At 51.9% G+C, this 8,946-nt stretch overlaps 1 protein-coding gene across 1 annotated transcript in view; it reads left to right on the top strand.

Moving 5' to 3' along the window:
- Slc13a3 (solute carrier family 13 member 3) overlaps positions 1–8,946 on the top strand; it is a 73,041-nt gene that overhangs the window by 52,958 nt on the left and 11,137 nt on the right. Inside the window, exon 10 of the mRNA XM_021193642.1 lies at positions 4,199–4,311. Within this exon, the coding sequence (XP_021049301.1) occupies positions 4,199–4,311 (113 nt within the window). The remainder of the gene's footprint in view (positions 1–4,198; positions 4,312–8,946) is intronic.

The following is an 8,946-nucleotide window of genomic DNA, read 5'->3' as shown; positions in this document are numbered from 1 at the left end:
CAAACAACTATTTCTCTGGACATAAGTTGCATGAATCCCAGGTCTTAAATTTCATTTCTCTACAGATCTTGGAAGCTGTGTGTTTTTATTATGTGAGTATAAAGATGACAATGGCCTCAATTTGATCTCTTGGCCCACAAAGATATTTTATAGAAATAGATACTTTTGGATATTTTATAGAAAACTCTTGCTCAAGGTAGGAGTTACACCTCAGATGCCTGAAGAGGCAGACAGACAAACTTGAGCTAGGTGTAAACTGAATAGACACTGGGGAAGAAAACTACCAAAAGATACCCCAGGGGGGTTTCTAAAAGCCATGGATCATGGATTGTCCCATTGGTATCTCCCTCCCTCAGGGTCTCCCTCCCCCTGGGTCTCCCTCCCTCTGGGTCTCCCTCCCTCAGGGTCTCCCTCCCCCTGGGTCTCCCTCCCCCTGGGTCTCCCTCCCCCTGGGTCTCCCTCCCCTGGGTCTCCCTCCCTCAGGGTCTCCCTCCTCCTGGCTCTCCCTCCCCCTGGGTCTCCCTCCCTCTGGCTCTCCCTCCCCCTGGGTCTCCCTCCCCCTGGGTCTCCCTCCCCCTGGGTCTCCCTCCCCCTGGGTCTCCCTCCCCCTGGGTCTCCCTCCCCTCAGGGTCTCTCTTCCCTTAGAGTTTCTCCCTTCTCAGAGTTCTTGTTCCCTGTTTTGAAACCTCAGCTTCCTCCCTGGGTCTCCTTCCAGGGAACATCCGCTTTCTGCCACCATTCCCCCACCACCACCATTCACCTTTTCATCTTCCTCCCTATCCTCACGGGGCTCCAGCCTGCCCCTTTCCCACCTGTAGCACACGGTGATGCTCTTTGAGGTCTTCCCTGTTCTTCTGGCTCTCTGGTCCCCTTCCATGCTTCCAGCCTAAGGACCTTGGAGTAACCTGTTCTTACCTGGGCAGTGTCTCTTGGGCGTCCCCTTGTAGCCACATGGACTCCTGACAAGACTTTGACTTGCTGGCTCTTAGTCTAGGATCTGTCCCCTACGTTCTGCACTGTGGGGAGGTGTCACCGAGGACCATTACCCCACTCTCTTTCCACCTTGCTTTGTGGCTTCCGCTAAGGCCCCCAGATTCTCCTGGCTCCTCACTAACACAGCCAAGGTTCCTAGGGATGCCCTGCCTCCGGGGTTGGTCATTTGATAGATATGGCTTGCAAATTCTAATGCCTCTAGAGAGAGCATTTAGGTTCTATTGTGTGGTAGCAGGAAAGTGTAGTTCACGGGACACATGGCTTCCTAGTCCATTGCTCTGTCACATCTTTGAAATGAGGGACAGTTTCCATCCCATAAGGACTCAGCAGCAGAAGGTGGGCTCATTAATTTCCTCAGGATTGTGATCCAATCCCTGACCAGAGAGACACACTGGAAAAGGTTTGATGCTTTTAATCATCTGGAATCACCGGGCAAGATAGCTGCAATGAAGGACTGTCTGGATGTGGTTGGCCTGTGGGCTGGTCTGTGAGGGATGGGATTGTCTTACTTATGTTCATTGGTTTTGAATGAACCAGTTTAATCTGGCCCTGAAGTGTTTAGGAACAGAGAAGTCGAGCCAAGCAATGAGCTTGTGTGCGCTCCTCTCTCTCAGCTCTTGGCTCTGGCTACCTGAGTTCCTGCTGTCGCCACTCCCCACCCCCACCCCCATAGCCCAGTCCTCCTACCCATCCTGCTGCTATGATTCTCAGGGGACATCCTTTTTGTTTGATGGATGGTTTCAATGTCCAGAGTACAGCACTTCCCAGCTGTCCCCTCAGTGTCCTCCCGATATTACAGTTTTCCCCCACCCCCACCCCCACAGTAGTGACCACACTGTGACCTGGGATCCTGATCTGAGCAAACCCTTCTCCTCTCAGATACTTTCGGTCAGGGTGCGTTATCACAGCCACAGAATGACAGGAACTAGATTGCTTTGTCCCAGTCCAAGTGGAAACAGTTCATCATGGCGGGGAAGACATGGCGGCAGGATCTGGAGGCCGCAAGCCACATCATGTCAGCTGTGAGGAAGCTGAGAGAGATGAAGACAGCCCTCAACTCCCCTCCTCTTTTATATTTAATCTCAAACCCCGCCCCACTGGATGCTGCTGCCCTACCCACATTCAGGGTGGGTCTTCCCTCTTCAGTTAAGCTTCTCCAGAAACACCCCCACAGACACGCCCAAAGGTGTATTGCCTGGTGACACCAGTCAAGCTGACAATAAAATTAACCCTCACAGAATGGTAAGACCTCTATCCCTGGGCATGTCAGATCTGTTCACACTCACACCTGGAAATTCCGCTTTCGAGGGAAGATGTCACCCTTTTTCATTGCAGAAAACCAGAACTAGTTTCCATTCAAGTTTTCTGATTTTCTTTTTCAAGAGAATCAAAGAATCTAGATTTCTACATGAAATCTCCCCTAGTTTTAGATATTGCCCAATAATTCAAATCGCAACGCCAACACATGGGGCTATAATAGTAACATGAAATTATTTAGTGTGACCAGTCAGGGCCAGGGAGTTGCCACGTCCCGTCTACAGAGCAGGGTCAGGATGGAGTCTCTGGAATCATCACGTGGGCAGGGACAGGGACTCCACGCACAGCCACCCTTGGGCTACCAGTTGGCTTGCACAGAAGTGACTGAGGCAACGTATTGGAGTGTTCCCCCATGGAGTAGGAACCATGGGGCCTTAGCAAGGGGCCACTGGGTTTCCATGGGAAGAAGTCACCTGAGAAAGGTCATAGACCTAGTTAAAAAGAAATAAGCTATAGAAACTGGGCCACATGGGTATCCTGCTCATACCAACTGCCGTCCCTTCATGGGTCTCAGTGACACTGATGCGGACTAGGGCCTTGGTAGCTGGGCACTGTGCTGTGGTTGGTAAGTGGGTGGTGGTGGTGCTGCTGGTGGTGATGAGGAGGATGAGGATGATGGAGATGACGGAGATGATGGTGATGATGGTGATTATGGTGATGATGATGGCCAGGATAACTCTTATTTCTTCCCTTCCCAACCAGCTCTTCCTCCAGATGTCTGTCTGGCTTACTCAGCTGCATCATTCAGAGCTCTTCCCAAATGCCACCTCCCCCAGAGAAGCCCTCCCAGAATATACCATATCTCTCTGTTCTATTACTTATTTAGTTGTTCCTTATAACACATGATATTTCCCAACACTGATGTATTTATTTGTTACATATCTTCCCTGGGGAATGTCTGTACTCTGGGGAAAGAGATGGTCTCCATTCACGGTCTGTGTTCGTGAATGAAGAAGAACATTGGGCACATGGTTGACACGTGGGGTTTATTTGTCAGACAAAGAACCAGACTCGGTATGACCCCCTCACACTCCTGAGTCCTTCTCACAGAGGTGGAGCCCCTGGCCCAAGGCACCCACTTATGGGGGATGCTAACTTTGTGCCCTAGCTGTCACCTGCCCTTGTTTCCACACTGCAGTTTTCTCTCAAGCCCAGGTCTGGCCTGCAGAGCCTCTCCCACCAACCCCAGGGCCAGCTGTTTGCTGCCCCCTAACCACTGCAGTCACTGCTGTCCATTGCCACCTTCCACGAAATAGCAGCCACCCCACAAGGCACTGGGCTCAAGAACCCTGGTGTCTATTTTTCTGTTTCCTTCCTCCTTTTGCCCTTTGTTTTTGAGGTATGGGCATTCTGAGCCAAGAGGCCAAGTCCACCCCTTCTCCTGGGTCCACGGTACCCACAGACCCTGGGCCCACGGTGCCCACAGACCCTGGGCCTGCAGCACCCTGGCCTCCTGGGTTGCAGTCTGGGGCACAAAAAGCTGTACAGAGACGGGCTCTCTCTGTGGAGAATGGGTATTCAAAACCAAAGTGCCAAAACCACTTGTCCCGGGTCCACAGTCCCCACATTCAGACATAGAGAAAAGCCTTTTATCTTGTAAATGAGAATAAAAATAGCCCTTAGCCAGGAAGGCTGGTGAGACATTTAAACAGGGCATGTGGAGAGCCTGGGGTCCAGAATATTCTTAACTACAAGAGCCTTGAAAATTATTCCCATCTGATCAGAATGAGGTGCTGGGGCTCTCCCTAAATCCCCAAAGCAGATGTTAGATGTAGATGTAGCTTCCCAGGGTCCCGGAAAATCCCCATAAAGATGGCGTTCTGGGGCTGGCACCCCTCAGCCAAGCAGCCCCGAAGCCAACGCCAACTGGGACTTTTTCTCTACCTAGCTCCCAACTCGGAGACGGAGCCCCTGCTGAGCTGGAAGAAGGCCCAGGAGACGGTGCCCTGGAACATCATCCTTCTTCTAGGAGGTGGCTTTGCCATGGCCAAGGGCTGTGAGGTGAGAGCTGGGGTGACCTGGGGGCAGTGGACCAGAGGAGGGAGGACTGTGGCCAAGGAGGATCAGTGAGGGGTGCAGGGAGGAAGGAGAGGGCTGCTGGGCATGGAGAGAGTGGAGGCTCTGGCCATGCAGGAGTCCTGTGAGGTGAAGAAGTAGCTGCTGTGGGCACTGGGGAAACCAGGCTTTGCCAGGAAGAAGGGGCCCCTGTAACAAGGAAAGAGCCAGGAAAGGATGGAGGCTGTGGGCTTAGGAGGAACTGGGACTGTGGAAAGAAAGGGGGAGTCCTGCGGCCCAGGAGGCCTGCTGCTGAGTGGGCCTGGCAGCTATGGCCAGTCTCCTACTGCAGCTCCAGGGAGCAATCGAGGAGACAGCCAAGTCCTCCTCCCCAGTTAGTCTGTGGGTGTTCCTTCAGTGCCTGGCAGTGTAAAAAGAGGAATGAAGTCTAATGCGGCCCCTAGGGTCCCACGATAGGCACACACCAAGGCTAGCACTAGTCATGGGGTGACCCAGAGCACATGAGTCACCCCACTTATGGCATAGGACCCTAGGGAGACCTCCCCACAAACCTCAGAGGCAGATGCCGCTGTTACCCCATTCAGTACAAGAAATCCAGGACACGGAGAGGTGAAGTGAGTTGCCTAAGGTCGCACAGCTACGGAGGTGGGATTCAAATCCAGGCAGGCTGACCCCAAAGTCTGTAGCCTTGACCCCAGTGGCACGAATATTAGAAATTGAGGGCCATTCTCAGTGATTTCTGCTAAATCCGAATCTGTGAGGAGAAAGACCAGTTCCATGGCTGTCTGATTGAAGCCAGCTTTATTTTAGAGTTGAGCCAGGACCGGCCAGCTGGTCGTCTCACCCCAGGTCAAGATTTCAGTTAGTAGCTCCTCACTGGCTTTTGGGGGGGGTCTCTTTTATGGGGAACAGTGATCATATATCATAGCGTAGGTGGTTTTGGGTATTGATCAAGATACCTTGAAAATGTGTTTTTTTGTAAGGCAAAGGGTTCGTGAGCTCAGTAAGGCAAAGGATGGTCATGCATCCCGGGATCACAAGGTCAGAACAGGTTAAAAACGTTTTCCTGGGCACACGGGTTTAGGAAATAGAAACTCACTCTCGGATGCTATGGAGACTTTATAACAATGTGTAACAATGTATCTTCTTAACAACAGTGTGGCTCCCGTTCTGGCTCCGCAATCTCTGAGGCAGAGCTCAGAGGCAGGCTGGGACGGGGTAAGCACCATCCAGGGAGTGAAGCTCCCGGGAGCAGTGTCAAGCTTGCCTACTTTCAGCTTCAGGCTTGTTCTCCTGTGAGGTCAGGGTCAGCCAGCCCCGACACCAACAATACAACTGAAGCATCATCTCATTTAATCCTGACCCCTGGCCCTAGGATGCAAGTAATATTTCTATCCCCGTTTTACAGATAGGAAAAGTGAGGCAGTAGATAATTGAGTCTCCAGGAACTCTGGATAGGAGCAGTGACCCAAACTGAATTTGGCTCTGAGGTCTGGAAGCCTCACTGCACCCTCTACAGAGCTTGGATGCCAGGCTGAGGGGCTTTGCAAGCAGTGACCCATTGTCTTCAGAGAACCCCTGATTCAGAGTTTCTGGCCTAGCTCTGCCCTGCCCACCTCATCCTCTCCCAGTCTACTCCAGTCCATCCCATCCTGTTCTACTCCAGTCCATTGAGACAGGGTCTCATGTAGCCAAGTCTGGCATCAAACTTGGCTAAGCAGCCAAGAATGACCTTGAAACTCCTGATTCTCCCACCTTCGGCCTCCACCTCCCGAATTCTGGGATCACAGGCATCCGCTACCATGTCTGTTTAACGCAGTACTAGGGATCAAACCCAGGACATCATGCATCTGAGGTATATTCGAGACGGAAGGAACCAATTGCTAACACCGTTTGCTAAGCCAGGAGAAGGCGGCACCAAGAGATTCCAGGCTTAGCACGTGGGGATCAGCTCCACCCCCGGCTAAGGATGTCTCTGAAATAGGAAAGGGTGACGTGCCTTCTTACACGGTGTATCTGGGAAGGCTTACTGGAGGAAGCAGCATGTTATCCAGGCTTGGAGGGTCAGGCCCTGCAGTGGGACCAGACTGTCTCCATTAGAATCACAGAGTTTCTTATGTGTGACCCTGGTCAAGTTACTAAATATTCTGGGTCTCAATTTCCCCATCTGTAAAATGGGAATGACGGGGCAGCCACTTGCTATAACTAGTGTTATAAGATGAGGCAGTGCTTAGGGCACAGCCCGATGTGGTTGGCTATTTGGAGTAGACATTAGAGAAAAGGCCAGTGGAGGGAATGGGGAGGTTCAGACCTACACAATTCAGTGGCTGAGGTACGTTTTGCTACAGTTACTGGGACAGCCTGGGCCTGGGGTAGGAGCTGCCGGAGACCCTGTACCCCAGAGGATTCCCCAAGCTGGGGGATTGGTGGAGAGGCCCTGACCCTGGGCTGGGATGCAGGGCTGCAGTGCATGCTGGGAGGCGGTGTTGGGCAGTCAGCCAGGGTTTCCGTTCAGTGAAGCCTTTGTCTACCAGCTGCCCCTCACCCCAGCCTCAGTCCCTAGGCGGCATAATCTGGCCCCGGAGCCACCAGGAAGCTTGCGACACCTCTTGGCTTCTGGACCCTGTCCAGGGTCTTCACCAGGCTGCACCAGGCTTCCCAAGGCTTGAGGATCCCCGGGTGGAGGATAGGTGGGCCCAGACACGTGACTTCCTCAGAAGCGCGTACTAAATACCCATATACTTCAGCGCTGGGCCAAAGTCTTCCCTGGGCCTCTACGTGGAGCCATTCACATCCGGTCCCTAACTCCCTCTCTGCCAGCGTACGCATCTCCTCTTTCCTTCTCCCTGCAGCTCAGTGGCCCCTTGCTCTTCGCCAGCCCCGCCAGATTCATTTCCACCCCCAGAAGGTTCTCTAACGACCTTTCTCTGTGATCTGAGTCCTTGCTCTTCAGGTCTTGACTCCTCAGAGACTGAGGCCTTGTTCCTCAAAGCCCAACTCCCTGCCCCTCCCCCTCTTGGTATCCAGTGACTCCCAAATAACTCTGTTTGCCACTTGGGGTCTCTCCATCGGGGAACTATGAAGCCACCCGTCCCTCCCACCACTGTTCGGGCACCCAGAAGTGACCTGATGCTTCGTGGCGCTTGCTTTAGCCTTTGTTGCATTTACTGGGACAAACTCCCTTACATAAGAAACCAAAGACAGGAAGAACTTACTCTCTGCCTTGTGGTTTGAGGATACAGTCTGTGACAGCAAGGAAGGCAGGGTGGCGGGAGCATGTGGCAGCTGGTCACATTGTATCCACAGTCAGGAAGCAGAGGGCTGAAGGTATTTGGCTCACTCTCCTATGCTAGTCAGGACCCCAGCCTATTGGGGGGGGGGGTCCTTCTCAGTGAAATCTTTCTGGAAACATCCTCATGGACACACCCAGAGCTCAGAAGGTCTGTGTTGAGACATGCTAACACCTCCAGAGAAGTTTCTGGAAGAGAGTAGATCCCTGCCATTGCCATGAACACATAGGACCTGGAAGCTGCCATAGCTGCTGGCAGGTGACTGTCTAGTGTCTGCTCTTGCACTGGGACCTCATGCATGTAAATCACATCTTATGTACAAATCCACGGAGCTCCAGGAGGTTAAGTCAGAGGCAGTGATTTGCAGAGGTGGACGGAAAGGCGTGCTCCTGTCGTCAGTCGATTTCTGCTGGAAATAGCAATCGGTTTTTATGTGTGACCTGTGAATGGTGGTGTGAGCTAACCAAAACGGCTAAGATTCAGAGCCCAAGCTCAGAACACATCTGTCAGCTCTCTTCTAGTCAGGATTACTGATGCTGTGATGAAACACCATGGCCAAAGCAAGTGGGGAAGAAAGGGTTAATTTCAGTGTGTGTGTGTGTGTGTGTGTGTGTGTGTGTGTGTGTGTGTACTTCCAGGAAGTCGCCCATCACTCACACAGGGCAGGAACCTGGAGGCAGGAGCTGGTACAGAGGACATGAAGGATGCTACTTACCGGCTTGCTCCCCATGGTTTACTCAGCCTTCCTTCCTATAGAACTCAGGACCACCAGCCCAGGGGCGGCCCCACCCACAATGGACTGGGCCCTCCCCCAGCCACCCCTAGTTAAGAAAATGCCTTACAGCTTGAAGCATTTTCTCAATTGAGGTTCTCCCCTTTCAGATAATTCTAGCTTGTGTCAAGTTGACATAAAACTAGCCAGCACAAACTCCTTGTGCCTCGGTTTCTTCAGCCATAAAATAGGAAAGATCGCTCCACCTATTTCATGCATGGTCATAGAAATTAAAATAATATTAGCAAAGTATTTGAGGCAATGCCCAGCATGGAGAAAAACATTCTATTGCTAATCAGATTACTTAAAAAGTACTATATCCTTTCCCGTACCATTTTTATAGACACCCATTAATCTTCAGGGTCACTTAAAGCCGTGGAGGAACAGAGATGTTAGATCACTTACCTAAGGTCACAGAGCTCTTATGTGCTGCAATGGTTAAATGCTCTCGCTCTCTCTCTCGCTCTCTCTCTCTCTCTCTCTCTCTCTCTCTCTCTCTCTCTCTCTCTCTCTCACACACACACACACACACACACACACACACACACACACACACTA

Source organism: Mus pahari, chromosome 3 (genome assembly GCF_900095145.1).
Source record: "Mus pahari chromosome 3, PAHARI_EIJ_v1.1, whole genome shotgun sequence".
Taxonomy (NCBI): domain Eukaryota; kingdom Metazoa; phylum Chordata; class Mammalia; order Rodentia; family Muridae; genus Mus; species Mus pahari.
The sequence above is the reverse complement of the archived record's forward strand: the minus strand, read 5'-3'. Positions and strand labels throughout refer to the sequence as shown.